The sequence below is a fragment of the Pieris brassicae genome, chromosome 1, assembly GCF_905147105.1.
Source record: "Pieris brassicae chromosome 1, ilPieBrab1.1, whole genome shotgun sequence".
Taxonomy (NCBI): domain Eukaryota; kingdom Metazoa; phylum Arthropoda; class Insecta; order Lepidoptera; family Pieridae; genus Pieris; species Pieris brassicae.
Window position 1 is genome coordinate 9392964 of NC_059665.1, and position 23597 is coordinate 9416560.

The 23597-nt window shown below is 38.9% G+C and overlaps 2 protein-coding genes across 7 annotated transcripts; one reads left to right on the plus strand and one right to left on the minus strand.

Annotated features, from left to right (window-relative positions):
- Positions 1–470: 470 nt before the first annotated feature.
- On the plus strand, positions 471–19860 carry LOC123710743 (vesicular integral-membrane protein VIP36). 2 transcript variants are annotated; one of them, XM_045662900.1, is made up of 9 exons: positions 471–647; positions 724–839; positions 1302–1499; positions 1720–1882; positions 2691–2857; positions 7519–15658; positions 16631–16993; positions 17063–17623; positions 19738–19860. In XM_045662900.1, the coding sequence occupies exons 1-6, from the start codon at positions 521–523 to the stop codon at positions 7729–7731; spliced, it is 984 nt and encodes a 327-aa protein (XP_045518856.1). In that variant the 5' UTR covers positions 471–520; the 3' UTR covers positions 7732–15658; positions 16631–16993; positions 17063–17623; positions 19738–19860. The 2 variants fall into 2 exon arrangements, with proteins under 2 accessions (XP_045518856.1, XP_045518847.1); XM_045662891.1 differs by lacking the exons at positions 471–647; positions 724–839; positions 1302–1499; positions 1720–1882; positions 2691–2857 and having other exon boundaries at positions 7765–15658.
- A 26-nt stretch (positions 19861–19886) lies between these two features.
- Positions 19887–21328, minus strand: LOC123710754. 5 transcript variants are annotated; one of them, XM_045662922.1, is made up of 4 exons: positions 21061–21328; positions 20841–20996; positions 20621–20752; positions 19887–20291 (listed from the first exon to the last, which is right to left on the minus strand). In XM_045662922.1, exons 1-4 carry the CDS (start codon positions 21181–21183, stop codon positions 19983–19985), a joined length of 720 nt encoding a protein of 239 aa, XP_045518878.1. In that variant the 5' UTR covers positions 21184–21328; the 3' UTR covers positions 19887–19982. The 5 variants fall into 5 exon arrangements, with proteins under 5 accessions (XP_045518878.1, XP_045518868.1, XP_045518887.1 ...); XM_045662912.1 differs by having other exon boundaries at positions 20615–20752; XM_045662931.1 differs by having other exon boundaries at positions 20161–20291; positions 20602–20752.
- Positions 21329–23597: the final 2269 nt, after the last annotated feature.

Consider the following 23597-nt stretch of genomic DNA (forward strand, 5'->3'; position numbering starts at 1 on the left):
AAATTTTGTTATTATTTTTATACCAGTATAAAATTGTATAATCAAAACTCAAAAACAATTTAAAATTAAATTCCTTCAGCGGGATATCCTCCAATAACTTTTTTAAAGGTAAATTTTATTGCTAGATTTAAAAGAACTTGCATCATTCGCCGAAGTAAAATCAAATAATTACGTATTTATATAAGCGCCATCTGCAAGATACATTGTGCATTATTATTGGACTTAAGAGCATTTAACCATGGCAGTGGCAGAGATGAAGGAACTTTAACGCTTCAAGAAATAATTTTAGTAGGTCTTCATGAACTACATAGGTAATAAATGTTAAACGTTGTAAGATAAAGAAATATCATTAATATGAAAATGACATTTTAACATGAGCCCCATTATTTGCAAATAATGGCATCAATTGTCAATGTTTCATGATTTGGAGGTTGTCTGTCAATATTGACGGTTTATGAACTCAGTCATTGTTTGGGTTTATGCAGGTAAGCGGCTTATTATAGTGCCGATTGTTTTTAAAATGTCTAGTAAGAAGAGTTTTACTGGAAAAGTTATATTACTCTCTCTATTCGTATCTCCAATACTAGCAGAATGGAATACACAAGATTATATAAGGAGAGAGCATTCTCTTACAAAGCCCTATCAAGGTGAGTGACCTGAGGTTACGAATAAAGACTTCTTGGTGCAATTTAATGTGAAATAAATCTAATTATTCTATTATAGGAAGTGGTATGGCGTTGCCGTACTGGGACTTTTTAGGTAGCACAATTGTAACGTCTAATTATGTACGGCTCACTCCCGATTTGCAATCAAAATCGGGAGCTATATGGAATACACACGTGAGTATTAAAAACAATAAAATATAGATACTAATATTTATTAATACAACAAGTAGTAATCTCAATATATGTATATTTTACACAGTATTTATTTTTTGTTGGATAATGGTCCTGTTACATTTTAAACATTTTGTATTAAAAATATTACATTGTATACAATTATGTTCTTTATTCAATCACTAACAAAAAATCAATTATTTGGCAATGGCCAATCTTGGAGCCAAAATATAACATTGATTTTCATTGTCATTTAATTTCTAGATAATACATTGTCATCTAGTGACCTTGATTGAATATTGTAAATAAAAACCTGTTCACTCGTAAGGATAAAGTAAATGCAAAAAAGCAAGCTATTAATACTTTTATTGGAATAAGACAAATTTTTAAATCAAGGATATAATATGGTTTCTTGAACATTAAATTTGGAAATGGTAGTTTTCTAAATAAAAATTTCAATTTCAGCCATGTCAGACAAGAAATTGGGACTTGCAAGTACAATTCAAAGTACATGGCAAAGGCAAAGATTTATTTGGAGATGGTTTTGTAATCTGGTATGTCAAAGACCGCATGCAAAATGGGCCTGTGTTTGGTAGCAAGGACTACTTTAGTGGTCTGGCTATTGTCTTGGATACCTACAGCAATCACAATGGTGCACACAATGTATGTTTTATGATAACTCTAATCTAGGTATTTGATATATTATGAATAATGGCTATAACAGTTCCATATTGCATGGGGCACACACTTTTCTGAGTATTCACGCATCTCAGAGTCTGTTTCACTAAAGAATGTTATTTATATACATTTACTTTTTATGTATTATGATGAAGATATTATTATTTTGTTAGATACTATCCCTGACAAATAAATTTCATTACAGCACCAGCACCCATACATCTCTGCTATGGTGAATAACGGGTCCATGCATTATGACCATGACAGAGATGGAACTCATACGCAATTGGCAGGCTGTGAAGCTAAGTTCCGTAACTACAACCAAGATACATACATTTCTATTATATACAAGGATGACACACTTGTAGGTGAGACAAATAAAATAAACCTAATTAGCAAAATCTCCTAAGTCCCTGGGTAGTGGGTAAAATTTACTCTGTTATTTTTTCAAGATATGAGATATGAGTTTCTAGCTGTGACAGTATTTATTCATGATCTTATCTAAAACAAAAGTGCATTTAATTCATTAACCATCATTCTTTAATTGACATACTGGCACTGTACAGCAAGACTGATATACAACAAACAACAAACAACAACAAAATGTACGAACAAATAAACCTGCAACAGGAGATTAAATCCTAGAAATCTATTTTGAAAATAATATCATCTTTCTGCTTCGCTGTAAGAAAGTAGTGCCTTTTATTAAGTGATCATTATAATAATAGGAAAAGAACTAATATAAATCGGATACCACTTGCTAACACAATCATTGCTGTGTAAACAATGTTGACATTAGGGCAAATAAGCACATTATGAAGTGATAAATTTTTCGATCAATTAATATGAATAGGTCTTGTTCTGAACTCATCCACCCAGCCAGCGATGCAATTGGTTGATGATGTGTAATCTCCATTAAGTGAGCTGAGCTATAATTTATTTACAATACAGAGAAATTTATTTCTTAAAATATGTTCACAATTTTAAAGTGTTACATTCAAAATCACTAGTAAGCAGCATTACTGACAGGAGCGCCTAATGCAACCGAAAATATTTTAACTTCACTTGTCTGCTACTAGCAAACTGTATAATAACTGGCCAGGTAATCCATTAGGTTCAATAATAAAAACATTAACGTAATATCCCTATAAATGATATTTTCAAATACTTTTACAGTCTCAACAGACCTAGAGGGCAAAAATGCTTGGAAAGAATGCTTCCGGGTAGAGAACGTGTTGTTACCCACGGGGTACTACTTCGGCGCATCCGCCACCACTGGGGACCTAAGCGACAACCATGACATCATTGCCGTCAAGATGTATGAGCTTGACCTACTGGAGTCTGTAAGTATTTTCCAAATTCTTTCAGCAAAATAATATAAACCATTTAACAAAAGTATGTCGTATTAATATGGCCACAAGCATTATTTCAATGCATATGATTCACTATGAATGCAATTCCCATGACTAATTTATGTCAATTTTTATTTGTATTAAAATGTTTTTGGTTACAATCTCTATAATTCATGCACTGCGAATTTCAAATAATATTATTGTTATGAATATTCAAAAGTCATATTTACCTTCAAATAGGTCAACTGACAATGAGTAAATTTTGGTCCATCTCTAGACCTTGATGATGAATCAATAATTAAAGAAATTTTAGGTATAAACATTGGGTTATAATATATAAACTAAAAAAAATTCTAAAATTCAAGGTTTTCTGCATAATATCTAGATATTTTTTGCATAGTTTACGTATAATTATTGAGGACATATAAATATTTTAATATCAAAATGAATATTACTCCCCTAACTCTTAAAACCTGTATTAATAGTGGTGCGTAAAGAAGTATATTGTATTGTATGTAGAACGCCTACGTTTGCAATACCATGTTATAATGGAATTAGCCAGATTACAATATAGATTATTTCAGTAGGTATATCTCAATATTATGTTTGTTCTATGAGAAAGTAACATGTCTAAATGAAAGAAAACCATTTTTAACCGACGTTTCGCGTGCTTTACAGCGTGCGTGGTCACGGTGACTGTACTTTAATCCGGTTTAAAAATTGTTTTCTTTCAATGTGTTAAAGCTATGTTAACCAAAGACCATAATATGTCTAAATGAATAAAATCGTAGGCTAGCCATGAAGCAAAAATTTAAATTCTCAATTTGCGCTAAGAATTTTTACCTTTTTTTTATGAAGGAGGTAAAAATGCACAACTGCAGGCCCGCGAGCGCATGCAGTCGCTATCGCGGGGACTGTGGGGATGGTTAACTCTTATCCCTCTGCTAATCAGAGGGGAGAAACCCGACCCACTAAAATTTCCTCCTGAGCCCTCCATATCGCCTGCTATGCCGGACACATTCATTTTGAATGAATGACGTCTGGCACCGCATTGAGTCCCCCGGGGGTCGCACTAGGCATTCAACCCAGGGAACTCAGGCTGCGATGCAATATGACTGCATACGAGCTCAGCGACGGCGCAGGGGGATACTGTTGGGCAAACGCTCCTCGCGTCTTGCCCCCGCACCCCCGCCTCGCCGCCGCCGAGCACAACCCCTCCGGCCATCGCCACGCACCTCCCGCTGACGCTCGGCAGCCTCCTTCTGCAGCAGGACATGCTCACAGAAGAAGGCCACCGCACGCCATACCTCTTGGCTACCAAGCATTACTGCAACAACGCTCGGTAGCGAGAGGTCCGTCTCGACGACCGACACTAGGTCATGGCGTTGCCTCGACCAAGTGGCACAATCGGCCAGGGTGTGCTCCGCCGTGTCCTCTGGGGCACCACAATGGTGGCAGATGGGAAGGGTTTCCCGCCTCGCCACCTTGTGCAGATACCGCCCAAAGCACCCATGCCCAGACAGTATCTGCGCCATCCGAAAGGACACGGCTCCACTCGGGCGATTCACCCATTCCCGTAGGCATGGGCGAATCGCCTCCACGGTGCGTACTCCCGCCCTAGGCATAGCCAGATCATGGGCCCATCTATTAAAGGTGGCCTCCCTGGCTTGCCTCCTTGCCGGTCCGACCAGTTCAGCCCATCGGCCACCTGCCCTAGTCTCACACTTGAGACCAGGGGGGAGTCCCCGCCAACAGGCACGCCGCCTCGAACGAGACGGTCCGGTAGCATCGAGCCGCCCGAACCGCCATCACTCGCTGTGGCCTCCTGAGTAGGGTGCGGTTCCTCGCCCTCAGCCTATCATCCCATACAGGGGCCCCATACAATGCCATACTGCGTATGATTCCGCAGTACAGCCTCCGCACACTCTGCTTATGGCCCCCAATATTCGGCAATAGCCTTGCAAGCGCCCCCGCTGCCTCTACAACCTTCCCCCCGAGAGCTTCAAAGTGGGCCTCGAAGTTCCAGCGGCCATCCAAGACGAGACAAAGGTACTTCAACTTGGACGCCACCGGAACCCCCACTCCTTCCACCATCAAGACCGCCCCAGGAGGTGGACCAGTCCTAGGGCCATGGAACAATAGGGCGTCCGTTTTTTCAAGAGACACCCTAAGGCCCAGGGCCCTTATCCGTCTCACAACAAGGGAGGTGCCGACCGTTGCGAGTCGAGCCACCTCCCCATAACTTGCCCCGTTGGCCACTACGAGGGTGTCGTCTGCATAGCAGAAGACGCGCAATCCCGGAAGAAGCGCGCCCCTCAACACCCAATCGTAGGCCATGTCCCACAAAAGCGGCCCAAGGACTGAGCCTTGAGGAACCCCACACCGCACAGAGTGGTAGGAGATCGTGCCCTCCATGTTGGAGTACACGATCCATCTTTCCGCAAAATAGTCCCCCACTATTTGGCGCAGATACAGTGGGACCTCGAAAAACTCAAGTGCCTCTTTGATCACACCAAAAGGGAGACTATTGAAGGCATTCGCAATATCTAACGATACTGCCAATGACTGCATGCAGTGTACAGCTCTCGGACGGAGACCTCCATATGAGGGAAGGCTACTGCCAGGACACGCGCATGTACACCATCCGGGCCAGGAGCTTTCTTGCGGGCCTTGAGACGTGTCAAGATAACCTCCATCTCTATGTCAGAGACTTCCGGAGCCATCTCACCCTCTCCTCCGGCCGCTTCCACTACAGTCGCCGCCATACACGGAGGGACAATGTCGGGAGGCAAAGGAAACAGGTCCGCCACCACTCTGTCCAGAAAGGCCGGCTCCAGACTCTCCACAAGAGGCATTCCCGCACCTTTCAGCCTTTTACGAGCTGATCGGTAGGGGCGCTCCCACGGATCATCATCCAGTCCCCGGAGTACCTCCTGATGGGCCCTTTCCTTTGCCTCACAGATAGCGCCCCGGAGAGCCCTCTTGCGATCATTATAGATAGAGCGAAGGCCCTCCGTGACATCGAGACCATCACTCCTCCTCCTCTGACTCCTGTAGTAGGCCCTTCTGGCCTCGCTACATGCGCCACGGAGATTGCCAATCTCCGACGTCCACCAGTAGACCGCTCTCCTCCCCTTCGGCGGCCTCCATTTGGGCATTGCCGCATTCGACACCCTTCGGAGACTCAGACCCAGTTCGCCAGCTCCTTTATCCACATCCACAACACTAGTGGGCGCACACCACCCCTCTATAATGGCCATCTCCTCCGCAATCTGGCGGTCCAGTCGACGTACCGACCAGCGGGGGAAGCTCTTCTGACTCTGGGGAGTCTGGCCCCGCACTCCCCACCTCATCGAAGTAGAGACCCACAACCGGATATATCGGTGATCCAATAGGGTCTCCACTTCGTCCAGAACGCTCCACGCCGTCGTAACTCGGGCCGCCGCCGCAGAAGCAAGGGTCACATCGACCCTTGAACTGCCCTGCGGGCGGACGCAGGTGGGCTCCGTTCCCTCATTTAGGAAAACGAGGCCCAACTCCGCCGCCCACTCCTCCAGAACCGGGCCCCTCCGACACGACACCCTGTCACCCCAAGTGGGAGACCTCGCATTTAGGTCTCCCATGAGGATAAGGGGGCGCGGAAGTGCCCTCTGTACGGCCAAGCCCATGGCGTCAAGGAAATCCTCGAAATGGCTTAGACGCTGATCGGGGGAAAAATACGCTCCAACAAGCGTCCAGTCCCCCCAATCAGCAAGAACAAACCCTGAACCTCTCTCTCTTAGAGAGAGGTTCCGGCTTCCGGAGAGGTCCATGCGGCTGAGCAATCACAGCCGCATCACCTCGAAGGTCCCCCACCCACGAGTTCTGCCGCGACACATAATAAGGCTCAGTGACGACGGCAGCCATCACACCCCACTCCGCCATCGACTGCAGGAACAAGTCCTGAGCCGCAGCGGAGCGTCTTAAATTCCCTTGTAAGAGGCTAGTGTCGCTGTCAACCCTTTTATTTGTTTGACAGCTCCAGACCAACCTCCATGGGAGTGTTCCTTACCACCGTGCTGGACGCTTTAAGGGCATACGGGGCCCTCCTGAGCCTTGGAGGGTTGCAGGCCCTACCTGCCATTTTGTGGTCCGCCGGCTTCCCGGCCTCTGAACAAACAAACAAAAATTTTTACCTAATTCAACCAATACCATATGGAACCAGCTACCCACTGACGTATTTCCTGACAAATTCGACTTAGGGTCCTTCAACGAACGACCCTAGAACCTAGACCCAACGACGAACTCCCTTAAGCGTCGAAATCAATTGGCTTTGGTTGGTTTAGCTTGTCTTCCATACAATGATACACTCTACGTAGCATTACACTCACTCTCAAGACCGACAAAATTGGGTAATAAAGTACTTTTTAACTTGCTAAAATGATTAAAACTGCACATCTGTGTACGTTCTTTTGTCGCTTTAGTATCCTAGTTCGCATCTCGACTGTCGGCATCACGCATAAAAACTTACTTAGAAAAATCGTTATTTGGTTTATATCATAGGATTATCTAGTTTTTCGTGTCACCATTTAACGACAACTTCAGTGTCGTTATATAGAGTTTACACTGTACACTAGAATAATTGTAGATAAACTGATATTTAATTATTTCAGCAAAACCAAAACGAGGATCGATCGCAAATAATCCCATCAGCCGCGACTTTCGATGCGCCGCGAGAGCACGTTGAAGATGAAAAACCAGCCATGTCAGGTGTTAAAACATTCCTTTGGATGATGTTCGTGGCCATCATTATCATAGTGCTGGTTGTGTGTGGAATTATGTGGTATCAAAAGAGGCAGGAGAACGCTCGGAAACGACTTTATTGATACTGTAACAAATCGCCACTTTCGTTGAGTAAGAGGCAATACAATTTTATTTTTCAAAATTGCTGCCCTCTTAATACTATTTACTTGATTCAACGTAGACTCAATTAACATAATCATATACTTTTTATAACTAAATCTGTCTTCAAATAACATACAATTTAGTTTTTTGTATAACCTGATTGGGAGTTTGGTGTCCCATATTTAATCAACCGTATACATATTATAGTGTTATTTTGACTAAAACCCGGGTAAGAGATAAATTCGGTAAAAATAATTAATTCAGTGGCGAAAGGGTTTAGATTTGGGTTATAAGAAATTGTTAAATAAGGTTGGAAGGGTCTTGACCGAAGTTTCTTGAGGTCACTTTATTTCCCATTTCAAACGGAAACATCTATTAAGTGCTATTGTTAAGTCATGCGGTACGCGTTTGTATACGTAGCAAGCAGTACTCTTCCATCTTTATTAACCGTTACGTGGTAATATGACGTCTCGATAATACTTTCATATATATGTATTGGTACTAGTGCTGATGTCCAACTGTCTAGACTACAAAAAAATATGTAACGCATTTTTGGTCATGCTACTTTGATGGGAGAAATGGCGGGCTGATTCGCTTGCCTATCGAATTAAGAAAACAAATTGTTCCAAACATGTTGTTGATTGTGGAATTTTCTGGTAGTCTAACCTGTAAGCTTGTCGATATCCGAAATATTAAAAACATGAATAATAAATGGTACATCAGAACTAGTATTGATAAAAGAACTTAACTCGATTTACGAATTAAGAGTTATATCAATCAAAAGGTTGGCAAGTAATTACTCAAGTCAATGATGTAGCAAATTTGTCCTTATGCTGTAGTTATTTATATTATAATGTATCATTATAAACATACAGGTTTATATAATTTAACACTGTTTTTGCTTTTTTTTTATTTTATTTAGATGTAACCATCAATCTATGTAAACAACATTCTCAATATTTAAGAAAGTCACTTTTATTTTTATAAGAGAACCTTCACTGTATTTTTGTTTATATTTAAAGCCAAATTAAGTGTTATATATTTAGTAGTAATAGGGAACAATTTAAATGTTTAATTAATGAAAATAATGAATTAGCGTATGTTAAGCCGTCTAAAACATATATCTGGTAATAAGTACAAATTTATATTTTAAAATGTATACATACACATATACTCTTAGACCGGCTTCCAAACGCTTGTCAAGTGTTTTTCATTTTAGTTCACGGCTTATCATATTAAGCTAATACAGTGGAATCTCGATAACTCGAATGTAAAGGGAACTGGAAAAAATACAAGTTAACGAGTTTTTGACTAACAAAATCTTCGAGATACATATTATTTAATTTTTCGACTTACAGAGGCGCAATTTCTAAGTGCATTTTTCGGTTTTAGTTCGAATTTCGGGGAAGTAAGACGTCATTATATTTTACTAACTACGACTTACGACTCCTTTTTGAAATTCGACTTATAGAGTATAAATATGTATTATCAATACTTCGTACTTTTGTTCGAGTTACAAAGTATTATATATATTTAGGGATTCAGCGGAGGGGAATGGCAATTTTTTCGACTTACTGAGGATTTCTAGTTATCGAGATTCCACTGTATATAGATTTGTGATAAAATTTAAATAATTACTATGCAATAATTTATCTAAGTTAAATATCATATCAAATTTTGTGAAAATATAGTTTGCACACTACAAGCATAACTCGGTCCGATCATATGTCACCAACCTATAAAACTCAAACTTATGCTTGTGACAATGTTATATTTATTTACTAATTTAGGAACTTTTCCAAACAATGATTATTTGCTTTAGTGACAACAATTATAGTCATCACAATATTATCTAAATATTGGAACAATTTCAAATAATTTTATGTACTTTTTTTATATAATGGCAATGCCAGTTTCAAGTAAAAATGCATAGATTACTACTATTACTGTCAAAAAAAAAACTATTGTAGCACTTTGTACCTCATACACGAGAAAAGAAGTTTGAAGGAGGTTCTTGTCAGTGTCAGTGAATTATGTGTTATATTTGGCGCAACTGACTAAACAGTCTAATCAATTTTCTTTGTCCATGTAAATTCATAAAATCATCTATAGCAATTTAAGTATTCATTTTCATTTTTAAAAGCTTTTGACGTTGATTTAGAAGAAATTCATTATTCCTACATTGCTCAACTATTTTATTGCGTAAAACCTGTTTAATAATCCCACTCTGAATTACGGTTTAATAATAGACTAAAGAGTTTATGTGAATACCATAGAGTGTTTGTGACCATTTGTGAGTTCCTTTTGATTTATTTTATTATTGTAAACCTAAACAAAAAAGTGTAATATAAAGTTTTTATTTATTGAAAAACAACCATAGAATAATTGTATCTAAACAACCAATAATATGTAGTTATTGGTTTGTGGATTCAGTTTTCGCACTTAGACTCTCAATAGGTCCCGTTGGTCGTAAAGTCTTGGCTAACTATGCCAACGCGTTGGAGCTAATGCTCGACATGGTGTTGGCAAGCGTCGGTAGTTGATCATTTGTGACCCGGAACCACCTTTTTGCCTCTACGCTTCGTATTGAACCTTCCACGATTGGGACCTTCCCGTATACAAGATAATCCGCCGACTACAGAGTCTCATCTTTATTGATGATCAGACCTAGTTTAGTTGTCCCTCTCTCTACTGCATCCATGATATTCTTGTTCTCTCTAATGATTCCTGCTATTGCCTCAATTTTTTCTTATATCGCATATGACCTGATTGTCTCCCTGAGCAAGCAATGAAACCTTTGTGTTTCTATTCATGGATTCTCTTCTTATGACTAAGAGATTTACCACACTCCAACCCTTATGTCTCAGTCCTTCGAGCCCCCCTTGTTGACCTTCCCAACACACTGTCTGGTCCCCCTTGTTTTGTACTTTCCCATTAACTACCCTCATTAAATCTGGTCTGTTATTATAGTATACCAAACTTTTTTGGAAGAATTCATGGGTTCTCGATATAAGTGATTCAATTACGAGAAACTTATTCGTGACTTTGAATACAGGATTGTTTGCCTCGTCCCTTTGGTGGTTGTTCCATTTCGTATAATCTATGTGGTTTGCAATATAGATGGTCTCGTAGTCGTCGTTTCTCTGACCCGATGAATTATCCATAAGTTTCTTGATGACTGCGTTTAAGTCATCCGCCATAGAAAGCCCTTTAAATAATGGAACAAAATGAGTTTTAATCAGATACTTGGTGACAACGAAATATTCTCTTACCTCCCAAGTCATTAGTGAGAAGAACCTCCCATCCGGCTTCATTTCTCGTTCTTTGGCCTTGAGTCCAATTGCAAGGCTGTCCTCTTGTAAACCAAACTGGTCGATTTGCTGGAGAAACTCATTCCAATTGGTCTCTTTCTTCTTTAAAAGAGTCTCTTGAACTTTCTTACTTGGAATGGGATTGTTTGGATCATTCCTGATATGATTTATCACCTCTCTTTTCTGCATAGAATGACTTTTGTCTGCATATATTATAGAAGGATCTATCATATCAGGAACGTTGAACACTTCTTCTGCATAGAATGACTTTTGTCTGCATATATTATAGAAGGATCTATCATATCAGGAACGTTGAACACTTCTTCAGGGGGAGTTTGTGCCAGTTGTCGCCAAAATCAGTTATTTGTTTTAGAGTGGGCCAGGTGTTGTTTAGATTATGGTCTCGTAAAGGTGCGTACGGATAGCGCGTTCCTGTGTTACGCGTAGTTGGGAAACACTGTCCACGCGTACATTGATACGCGTACAGCTCCTGTATGGACCGCCGCGAACCTGTACGCGAGGTCAATCGATCCAGTGCACCACCACTGCTGCGGTTAGTCATTATTCAACACATTTTAAATAAAAAATGTAGAAACAAACGGAAACCTAGATGGTGGATGAAAAAATTGTATCGTGAAAGATTACAGTGTGGAAATAGGCTAATGGAAGATATAAATTATGAAGAAAGTGGGGACAAACATTTTGTGAGAATGAGTTTGCAAGATTTTGAAATAATTCTTGAAAAGGTTGAACCTAAAATAAAAAAATGAATACTAATTTTCGAGAAGCTATTACAGCCATAGAAAGGCTATCCTTGACGTTAAGGTTCTTGGCCACCGGGGACTCATATACAAGTTTACAATATCTGTTTCGCATATCTAAACAGAGAGCTATCCCACAAGAACCGGTGAAATTCATAAAGTTGAATCAGTCTGATAATATTTTCATTATTAAAACACGAAGAACACTCGTGTTTGCCGTCCAAATGTAGCGTAGCCGGCCCCGTGCGTCCTCTGACGCGCGACAAAAAACCGACTGTCGATCGGCTCGCGCTCGAGTTGGTGCCGAATACGCGTACCAGGGTACGCACAATCCGTACGCACCTTCAGGGATGCGGATCTGGAAGCTGGTCGGGATTCACGTACCATTGCTTTGTTTCTCAGAATTGGATTCTAACACAATAAATGCCAGATCACTTGCTAAGACATTAGCATACCCTTCGTCAATATTCTTATCCATATTTACTTGCTGTTCGACCTTTTTTAGACCCTCTAAGTAGGCGATGAACGGGTGTCCCCAGTGTCTGAACGCTCCGAAGACTGTTAATGCTAGGTCTACTGAATCAATCTGGAGTATCACCCTACTAAGTTCAGTAAGACCGGGAGACTCCCCGGCTGTGTCATTTATGATTGATAGTACGTGTTCTTTAAAGTCCGGGAATTCCGTGATTAGGGGTCTGTAGGCACTTGCAAGCTCAGATATTCTAACAGTGCTGATAGGTTCTATTAGTTTAATTGCTTTGTATCCAGTGTTCCAATGACGGGAAAGGATCCTGTCTCCTAGTAAGTATATTTTGTTCAAAATCTTCGTCATCGGGACGAAATTTATTGTCTACTCGCTTAATCATCGAAAATAATGTCTGGAATCGTGCTATGAAAGTGTCCTTGCACATTATTAACATATTCCGATCAAGTATCATCTTTTCTTCTAAAAAGAAACTGAATCCTCCTACGACAAGGATTCTTCCGAAATTCGACGAGTGGTAAATCAGACTTTGCGGGAATTCCGATGAATGCCTTTTTCCCCCTCAATTTTGATGATTCAGACCTCTCTGCATCATCTAAAGCATTCAATATTAATGTCGCAATATGAAGATCTAAGAAATACGCCCCCCACTTCTTGATCGCGGTTGGATAGCAGGCCTTGTTAGGATTTTCTTGTTCTTTATTGAGCCATCCTGTAATAAAAGCTCTCACAACTTCAAAGGTTTGAGATGAGTCCTCCTGAGTCAGATCTAGCAACTCGCTAATCTTCCTATCATCCACTCGGTCATTAGGCCCTTAGTCCCAAACCACTTCTGAAATTCAGATGTTGGAGAAAATATGGAAGTATCAGGAACTGTTTTTTGAATGACCTCTTTCCTGTTGTCATTTGTTAAAATAGCTGTTACACATTAAGAAAAACACTTTTTAAACGGATTAAAGCTATGTATTATTATTAAAACTTATAGTTATTTACATAATTTAAAAAAATTCCGATGTTTCGCGTACTTTTCAGCGTTCGTTCACCGTGACTACGCACGCTGAAAAGCTACATACAAAAAATACATGTCTTTAATCCGTTTAAAAAGTGTTTTTCTCTTTCCTGTTTCCAAATGTTGATATTCCAAGACTTTCAAAACGGTTTTCCGCGAAGGTACTTTCTAAACTCCTCTACCTCATCACTAATTAGTGGCGAATTAAGAGAATAATCTGATAAATACTCAGTCCTGTTCTCCCTATAAAACTGATCATATTCTTCATCCGTAATAGCTGACAAATTGGTTGAAGAAGGATTGATGCTCTCGTCATCTCCGAAAGTTGACATTGTTATGTGTGTTCTGGCTAGCTAAGCCAGCCTAACTCCTTCCAACAGCACTCAACAACATAAGCGCCCTGGGTACTTCGCAGTCTTCACGGAGCGACCTCATTGATCCGAGGATTTCTGCACGTTGTTTACGTGGGTGACTGATTCCTCTGCGCTGAAACAGGCTGAATATGTAGTTATTAACATGTTCTATTCCTATGCGTTATATGTTTGTGTGTTACAATAAAGTGTTTTTTAATATTATATAAAATTCTAATTTTGATCTTTTTAACATCACTAGATTCAGAAGTTAATGTTAAATTTCAATGAAACAGTCAATATTAATCTTACATCTGGGTCCATGAGTTGTAAAAAAGAAGTATTTTTTAATGGCACTAAAACATTATTTTTTTATTTTCACTTGATCGTACCTATTTCTAACCCTCAACTTGTTGCGTAGATAATAATAATTCAACGTAAACAGTTGTAAAACGAACGACAATCACAAACGCACGGTGCGTTTTTTTTGTGTTCCATCACAAAAACTGATCATATTATGTTGCGTGTCGGTTTAGACATTCTGCTTCCGTCGTCCGTCAGGTTAATTATATTTTTTAGGTTTAGGAGAAGTTATGGGTTTTTCCAATAAGGACTCGATAACTTTTTTTCAAAATAAAATGAAAACCATTTGAGATATTTCAAAAGCTTTATTATCCGGTTGAAGTACATTGAAAACATTTATGAATGGAATAAATGGCTCACTCGTTCTGTTACGCGGAAATTGCTTGGGATCTTTTAAAAAAAAGATAATAATGATTTCCACATAAGTATATTAAGTTAGATTATAATTCACAAAGAAAATAGAAAATAAAATAAGAGCACGTATTAGAGTTAGGAGAAGGACTCGTTTGATGGGAATGTAAGGTTGTTGATGCATGGGAAGAAATGATGACGAGGATATAGCACAGGGTATGTCAGCAATATAGGATGCATAGAGGAGTTGTAACAGTTCGCTCGTATGGCCCCATTTTTCCATGACTCGGCCACACATTTCGCTTTCAATGTATGTAGGCTTTGAGCTCTTTCAACGTCGTCGGCTTATTAACATAGACCAATGACTTGACGTAGCTCCAAAGATTCTCTAAAGTGCGTGCGTGCGATTTAAAGACTCTTTAAATCGATATTATAGTCGAGTCAAAAAGTAAATATTTGTAACAACAGGAATGAAAAAACTGTCACATGGTGTACATTTTCTGGAATAAAAGGAAAATTTCTATAACTTCAAAAATACATAACTATGTCCCAAATTTCGACTTGACGTCGACTTTTGGGACACCCTGTATAATATGTTGTATATATACTAATGTTGTGACAACGACAAATTAGTCGGACTTGACACTCCGGATATGACCCCATCCGCTGCGCGCAGCGGGTAGAGACTGAGTCTCCCCGCGCGCCTGCAGCCCTCACCAAGGGCTATATGCCCGCCCCCGTACCGCCCTGTATCAGCAGGGCGCGAATAAAAACACCACCTGAAGGGGGCATACGCCCCGAACAGGATAAAACATCCCCCTCGCGAGGGAGGGTGTAGCATAGACCAACTGGAGACAAATTAGTCGGAAAGGGGCTTCGACCTTACGATCAAGAACAATGAAGACGTAGCTTCGGCCTTTAAAGCTATCAAAATTCTCCAAGAAACAAGACCTGGCTGTATGGACTAAAGTCCTTTGCCTTTCCCATTAGGGATAAATTAATATCATTAGTCATTCTCAGTAGGTAACTTCCATGTCATAGTGACACAAGTGTTGTAAAGCTGACACTTGATATTTGACAAATGCATTTGCTATAGGTACCATGAACCGTGTACGCAACTTTAAAAAATTGTTTTTAAATTCTAACTTAAAAAATATTTATTTAAACTTTACCTGTTAATAAAATCCCAGATTTAATTTGATTACAATATAATACTATGTCAGACGAAGATAATGAGGATTTACCTTCAATATTATTTAATGATTATCGTAAAAAGTCGGTGGGTAATATTTATCTTTTAATAAGGTAAAATTATTCGAATATTCCTATATAATGAAAGTTGTAACAACTGTTATTTTCATTATTTAATTAAGAACATCCTGATATTTAACGATTCACAGTATAATAATAAATAAAATAGTATGTTATGGAGAAGTTTACACAAAATAAATTATAAAAATAATCATTTATAACTGTGGCTTCCATTGTATTGTAGAGCGAATATTCAATACTTGCTGTACTCTGCTGTTCCACCCACATTAATTTAGTCCTAGCATGATGCTTTATAGTCTAAGTATAGCTTTACTCCGTAAATGCACTTTAAACATTAAACTTTGTTTTTGGCATGGTATCAGGGATTTTCTATTGGTATTACTTTTACAACTTGGGTTAAGAAAGCTGTTTTGAAAATATTCTATAGCCTATAATCATCATGGATTAATAGAGAAAGAATTTTCCTAATTTAGTCTAATGCCTTTTCAGTGCAAACAATCAAATATTTTCTCTTTATATATATTTAACAGAACTGCAGCTGGATAAGTTAAAAAGTTCGTAAATTTGATCATGTATTGGATTTCTAAAGTAAACCCAGTTAATTGCAGCAAAAAATTTATAATTTACAACTAAATCAATAAATCGAAGATATTAAATCTTTGATCATAAAACCCCCAGTTCTCTTCAACCTTATAATTTACTAATTAATAATTCATTGTCAAATGTATAATTCTACATTTAAATTACAAATATAATTTCATCTTTGTTATGCACTTCTTTCACTTTACTGTTAGTAGTTTTTTTACTATGCCTGGAGGAGTTTGCTTGTAATATATAAGGTCATCTGATGCCTCCCTAATATTTTATGTTAATTTTATTAATGTTACAGTGTTAATAGATAAATACATATTAGTTTAGATTGTGTATTAAATATTAAATATATAATATTGTTTTGTTTTAAAATATTATTTGTTTCTAGGGTGACTTTTCTATGCCCTCTGCTGATATATTGGCATCACAAAGAGCAAGAGAGCAAGAGTGTATGCAAGAGCTTCAAGATCTGAGGTCACAATTTGAGAAACTGGATTATAAAGGCCAGTTAGTGAGGCAAGCAAGTAACTCAAGTGGCTCAGAAAGTGAAGCTTCACTAACTACAGCTGTTGAGGCACTACATGTAGAGCAATTTGTGCAGCAAGCTGTGCATGCTCCAACTCCTAATGCCTTGTTGCATTCCTTGCTTGGTGCCCCTATATTGCAGCCCTACGACCTCTCCCTGCTAAACTACTCTGCACTTCTACTAGAAACTAATGATAAGGAGCTCATTTTAAATACTTTAAATCAAGTAAGATTGCACTGAAACTGAACCTTTGGCACATACAACTGCTTCTATTTAAAATTAAATTGATTTCAGATAGTATTAGATATCAGGCAGTGCATAAAAAGAGGAAATCAGAGTGAGAACTTGTTAGAAGATGAAGATACTATAGTACTATGTTGTTGGTTGTGTGCATCCAGTATTTGGAATGGCCCTCAGCCTTGTGGCTCAAATGCAGTGCTGTCAGAGCTGCTAAAGCTGGCAGCACCAAATGTAGTAGAAACAGTAGCAGGCGCACTGACTACAGCACTGCAAGAACCTCATGCTTTAGTGGAAGCCAGTGATTCAGTATGGGGACATACTTTGGGACAGAGATGCCTTGCTGGCCGCCTTCTGGCTGCTGCCATGGATGCACTAGCGCCTTGTAGTGACTCAGTTACCTCACCTTCCCTCACTGTAACCGTTGTGTGTGGACGACTAAGATGTGTGTGGCGTGAACTAAATGCAGAGGAACGCCATGCCGCGCTTATGGTGGCAGGACGGGTAGCGGTTCATGCTGAGCCTGAAATTGGTGAACTTAAGGCACTGCGGGATCTGTTAGCCCTCTCTATGCAAGCACCTGCCCTACCTTTGCGACAGTCCCCAGACTATCTTCGGGTAAAACTATGCATAATAAGTATACATTAATTAGGCTCCAAATCTACTGGACCAATTTGAAAAATTCTTTCACGAATAGAATTATAAATGAATCAAATGTAAATAAGCTATACATAGTCGGTCCCAAAGTTCTGTCATAAATGGAAATAATGATAAAAACAAAAGTACTGATCATTTTTAATGATTAGATGATATGTTTGATGGGACCAAGCAGTGGCTGCTGTCATTAAATGTTAATAAGTGCACAATATTGCATATAGGAAAGAAAAATCCGCACAATACTTATCGCCTAGGTCAAAGGCAGTTAATGCCAGTATTCACGCAAAAAGACTTGGGTGTACCTATCAGTTGTGACATTCAATTCACACATGAATTGAATGTCATTCAATTCATACAAGTATAGTAAGTTTTTACAACATTACTTTTTAATGTTGTAAAAAGGTCTAATTCCATACTCTATTTAGTGAGAAAATCATTCAAATGCTTTCACCAAGAACACTTAAAGATTTTATATCTGTTACATTAGACCACTATTAGAGTATGCCTACAGCATTTGGGATCTTTATTTCATAAAGGATATTAGTATGCTTGAAAAGGTTCAAAGAAAAGCCTCGAAAATGATCAGGTCACTTAGGAACAAATCTTATAATGAGCGTCAGAAAGCACTCGACCTTACTGATTCGATTACGGAAGTAGGCGATTAAGAAGAAATCTCATTGAAACCTATAAAATCCTCACTGGCCACTATAATGTTCCAAGAATTGAGAAGCTCTTTATTTTAAGTGAAAAAACACATTTGAGGGGTAGTTCTTTAAAACTGAAGACCACTCAATATAACATAATCAAATTCCCTAAAGAACTTTCTTCCAAACCGAGTAGTAGCTGACTGGAATAGGCTTCCGGACCCTCTTTGAACTCTTTTAAAAATAGGTTGGATAGTTTCTCCAAACACGCGCGCATCAGCTTATTAAGCTGCTAGTGTGTTTATGTACATAATAAAATAATAATAGTAATGCTATATCAATGTATAGTACATTAATTAAGGAATAAAATTATTCGAAATGACCTCCCTTATTTTTAATACAGGCCCTTAAGCGCCGCGGCCAGTCGGCTATCGCACGCACCATATTCATGTCGATTTCAGGGGCTGCTTTTTTTATGATGACTTCATACTCTCCAAATTTTTAAGGGGTTTATCACAGACCTTCCTCTCTAAGACATGCCAAATTTTTAAGGCCAATTCTCATGTCTAATTAAGTCGATGTTTTGACGCTCAAACCAGGCTTGAGTTGTCTTGGCTTTGTGTGCAGGCGCAGAGTCCTGCTGGAACACGAAGTGATTTCCAGCAAATAGCGTACTGGGCAGGTCTTTGACAAGCCGATCCAAAACTGTATCTTGTCATACTTTTGCAATGGTTTTCAACCCCTTTTCTCAAAAATGAACTACAGTTGGCCCGTTACAGGACACTCCCAACCAGGCCATTACTGATAATGGATGATGTCCATGTTGTACCCTCGGAACTTACCGCTTTAACAACACCCGCGATATCTTAAGCCTTATCGCTTTTATTATTAAGTAAGTGCTCACTGATTTTTTTGTATGCTCGTAGGCCAAGATCTTCATTTAAAACCTTTTTACTGTTTTCCTACTGACACCCATCTGCAAAGCCATCAAGTTCTGTAGTAACCTAAGCGTTATATTCAAATTTTTGAGCAACATGAAAATGGTACTTGGCGAATGCCCATAGCGGTGCTACGCAATAGCAGCTATTCTGTTTTCTTTCAATGTCCATTCCATCGTGAAAAATTACGGAAAGTGATTGTTTAATGTTTTAAAACAATAGTCAATCATTCATAAATAGAATGCAATATTTTTTTTATAAAATCATGTTCGAAATTGAAAAATAATGTGCCAGTGACAGAACTTTGGTACCACTGTCCTTTGTGAAACTTGTCCAGTCTTGCACACACAGCTAACCACTAGTCATGAATCATAATTATAAAATAGTTACTATATTTTTTAAGAAATACATTTTTCTTTATTTTTGCCTTATCTGTAGTACTTTAGTTATAAATAATTCATAATAATTACATTATATTTGTGAATATTTACAGATCCAAGTTGCGTCTTCAAGATTACAGATACTGTTTGAAGTGAACAACATACCATCAATAGACTCTTAAGCCATGGTAATATTATTAAAATAATTGTTGATCTTTAATAAACTGAAGATAGATTTGAATTTTTTTATTACAAAAATTTAAACAAATTAAACTTATATTCTTATAATATAATATCACATTATTGAGTCAACATGCAGTGGCAGCAAGTAAGTAATGACTGTAGATAGACCATTTGGTCAAGCAAGTGGCAGATCAGTACCTAGGCGTAGCACTGGCAGGGTAAGTGCGGCACCTGCCAGGCGGCGCTCATAAGAGCCCCGGCATTCCCATCCAGCAGAATGCAGCAAGCGTCGAGCAGTAGGCTGTAAGTGTGACAAAGCACACTCAAGTGACTGTAGACCCCGAACTGCCGCCGCTTGACGCGCTGCGCCTGTCAAAGCTGTACCAACACCGTGCCTCCGCCATTCGCTTATCACTGACAGTCCCTCTACCCACCCGCTAGCTGCTGCTCCTTGGAAGTGTAAAACACTCACAGTACCCACTATCTGCAACATATATAATTAATCATTGACTTAATACAAATGGTGGAAAATTGTAATATATTATTCTCAATTTTTCCCATGCTATATCAGCAGAATTGTTTTCTTATTGAAAAATCTAAACTTCAAAATGTGTAAACTGAAATTAAGTTAAATTATAATGACTTAAATAATGTATTCCTTCAAAGAATTACATATTGAGGTGAGAGGTGAATAAATTAACCTTACCCGACTTATACCACCTCTGTACATTAATTTTTTTCCAGTAATCATTAAATATTAATTTGGATTTGGATTGTAAAAGAAACAAAAAGACCATAAATAAATACATGTCCATGGTGAGAAGACAGAGAGGATTTATCTTCATTTTCAGTTAAATTTATCCTGGTCGACAGAGACTCATTTCCTGATGGCAGCAAAGAGCCATGGGCCTCTGCTACAAGACCATACAATTCACTAGATACATTCTGAAATTAAAATATATTTTTAAAGAGTATTTAATTTTAATTTAATTATATTTCAAGTGATTTAGGGCCTATTGTACGGTTTATGTACCTGTGCATGTTTCAGCGCCAGACCGTAGCGGTAGAGCAGGACCGCAGCCGCAACTACCCCGGCTGCAGCTGGCACCAGAGCGGCGCAGGCAGCAACGGACACGCCGCAGAATATAAATAACACCGCCGCTCCCAGCACGCATAACTCTAATGTTAACTAAACACGAAGTATTATTAACTTGGTGACTAGACTATATTTCAACACCGCGTACAAGACTCACCTCTTGAAAGAAGAAAAACAAAAATGCATCCCAAAAGTTAATAGAATAGCTGTTTTGTACGAGTTCACGTCTTTTTTCCAAATCTTTAAGCCGCGCGAACCGCACAATTATCTCACACGGCATTCTCAGCAAAACTAATTAAGTACATAAATTGAATTATACATTTAAAATATATCCTCCCGCAGAGTATATAAAGGGTTAATTATTATTGTTAAGATTAGTTTCATGAACTTTTAAAAGTTAATAAACTGTTTATTTACCAGTGCTTGACTAGTTTTATCATATATTTGGCCTGTGGAAAGCGGAGAGCCACAGATCAGTAATACATATATTTTCATTAATACACAGATAAATAATATACTAATAAAATGCACAGACTATATACATAATACAAATGTGTACTTCAGGCAGTAGTCTGCTTTAGGAGCCGAAAAAAAGCGTTTTTTCAACAATTTATTTGAAAGGGAAGGAAATGATTGCGGTAAACGTAATTTAGAGACGATAGTATATTATATTCAAGCTTTAAAAAACAATTTTTATTATTACAAATTATTGAAATTTGCCAAAGTTGTAACGATTTTTCTGGGGCGCCTGGAGCGTGCACTCACCGGTGCCGGTGATGGAGGTCGTGCGATGCATCTGAAACAGTGGAACCAAATTTTTTTTTAGTTTTTATAAGTTTCTTTTCTATATGAACTAAAAAAATACAGAAGAAATGACGAAATTCCAAAAAATTTCGAAGTTTGAAAAAAAAAACACTTTTTTGAAGAAAAAAAATTCACTTTAAGTTGCAAAACAAGTAATTTAAAATAGTACTTTTGTCCAACTTTTTTAGTTCAAATAGAAGATAATTCAATGAAGCTGAAGCTAGATCACTTTGGTTTTTTTCGATCGTAAATATATTGTTTTTAATATCGCCGGCACCGTTTTAAAAACTTGTGAAAATGAAAACTCGAGAAAACGGGCTGTAAAGTTTTCGGTCCAAAAAAATGTAAGTTTTTGGATACTTACACTAATTAGATGTTAATCGGGTAAAACCTGCAGAAATATCCATAAGGCCGCAGAATACGTTTATCCCTTCTCGTCCGATACCAAGAAGCCTCATAACAAAAACAATCCGTCTGTTGATTTTGTAGCCGGTATTTATAAATGGTCCTGACTGGATTTCGCGTCGACCACACATACACTGAACAACAATTTTAAATCCTAGGCCTCGATGACCGCTTTCTGCAAACGTTAATTTTTCTTTGCATGATCTGCAAATTGCGATTTCCGAAAGAGCGAGAAACACCGATATGAATTTGTAGGTGATTAGTACGTGTCGTCATGAAACAATAATTCGTTCTGAAAAGAACAGTTAATTGCGTTACCGTTAGGACAACTTTTTGCCGCGCCTCGATTTTATTGTCTACGCACCCTTCGCATCTTGGTACCACATGTTACCACTAGTGGCCAGGTAGGATAATTTTTGTATATAAATCTACAGTTTTTAAAAATTAAACACATTCCACATTCCATCTTCACCTCTTCTCAACGAATTATTAGGAAGTTTTATTGTAACCAAACTAAACCAAACAACCTAAAGTAAAAACTCCCTAAAGTGGTGACCCCGAGAAGAACACCAAGAAAATTGAAGATGACGAACACAGAAAATTCCGGTGCAGAGCGTCAAGTTTCATCACAACCGTCGAGCCAAGAAGTCTCCGGTATCTCACTGTCACTCCGTGTGCCACCTCCAGAACAACAACCAACCATCGACACCCTCATCGGTGAAATAAGAACGTTATTTTTGGAAGTCGCTGAGCTACGAGCACAACCTCGCGACAACTACCGCAACAGTCGTTCTCGCCACCATTCACATTCACAATCACGCTCGCGGAACACATCAACAAATCGCAACGAAAACCGACGAGAGTCACAGATGGAAGATCGAAGCCGGAAAAAATCTCCAATGTCGTACTGCTATTACCATCATCGCTACGGTATGGACGCGAAGAAATGCACACCACCATGCAGTTTCAAGCCCATAAATCAGTCGGAAAACTAAAAGTAACGCTGGCCGCGGCGGGAACCGGCGTTACCGAATCATCACACCGCCTTTTCGTTACCGACAGGGTAACGAAACTTACCTTTTTGGTCGACACGGGAGCCAATATCTCCGTGCTACCAAAGACAAAAGGCTCACGTGAAAAACCACTGCCATTTCAACTCTACGCCGCCAACAACACGGTCATTCCAACATACGGAGAGAAGTCACTCCAACTCGATCTTAACCTCCGAAGACCATACACATGGAAATTCGTCGTAGCAGATGTGTCTAAGGCAATCCTGGGAGCAGATTTCTTGCAGTACCACCACCTCATTGTCGACGTAAAAAACAGAAGACTGATCGACGGGAAAACAAAACTGGTAACAAACGCTCAACTCAGTACTGCAGACATACCTACAGTTCGTAGTATTGACATTGAGCAAAATTACCACAGCATACTAGCAGATTTCCCAGGCACAACCAGAATCACTTCAATGAAGCTTAGTCC

What these genes read in the sequence shown, in the direction of transcription:
- LOC123710743 (XM_045662891.1), top strand. Translation starts at nt 15,596, where the DNA reads ATGTCAGACGAAGATAATGAGGATTTACCTTCAATATTATTTAATGAT. An exon ending in ATGATTATCGTAAAAAGTCG is followed by an intron (nt 15,659 to 16,630) that starts GTGGGTAATATT and finishes ATTTGTTTCTAG; the next exon opens with GGTGACTTTTCTATGCCCTC. An exon ending in AGTCCCCAGACTATCTTCGG is followed by an intron (nt 17,624 to 19,737) that starts GTAAAACTATGC and finishes GAATATTTACAG; the next exon opens with ATCCAAGTTGCGTCTTCAAG.
- LOC123710754 (XM_045662912.1), bottom strand. Translation starts at nt 21,183, where the DNA reads ATGCCGTGTGAGATAATTGTGCGGTTCGCGCGGCTTAAAGATTTGGAA. An exon ending in TGTTTTTCTTCTTTCAAGAG is followed by an intron (nt 20,997 to 21,060) that starts GTGAGTCTTGTA and finishes CTTCGTGTTTAG; the next exon opens with TTAACATTAGAGTTATGCGT. An exon ending in TGGCGCTGAAACATGCACAG is followed by an intron (nt 20,753 to 20,840) that starts GTACATAAACCG and finishes TTTTAATTTCAG; the next exon opens with AATGTATCTAGTGAATTGTA.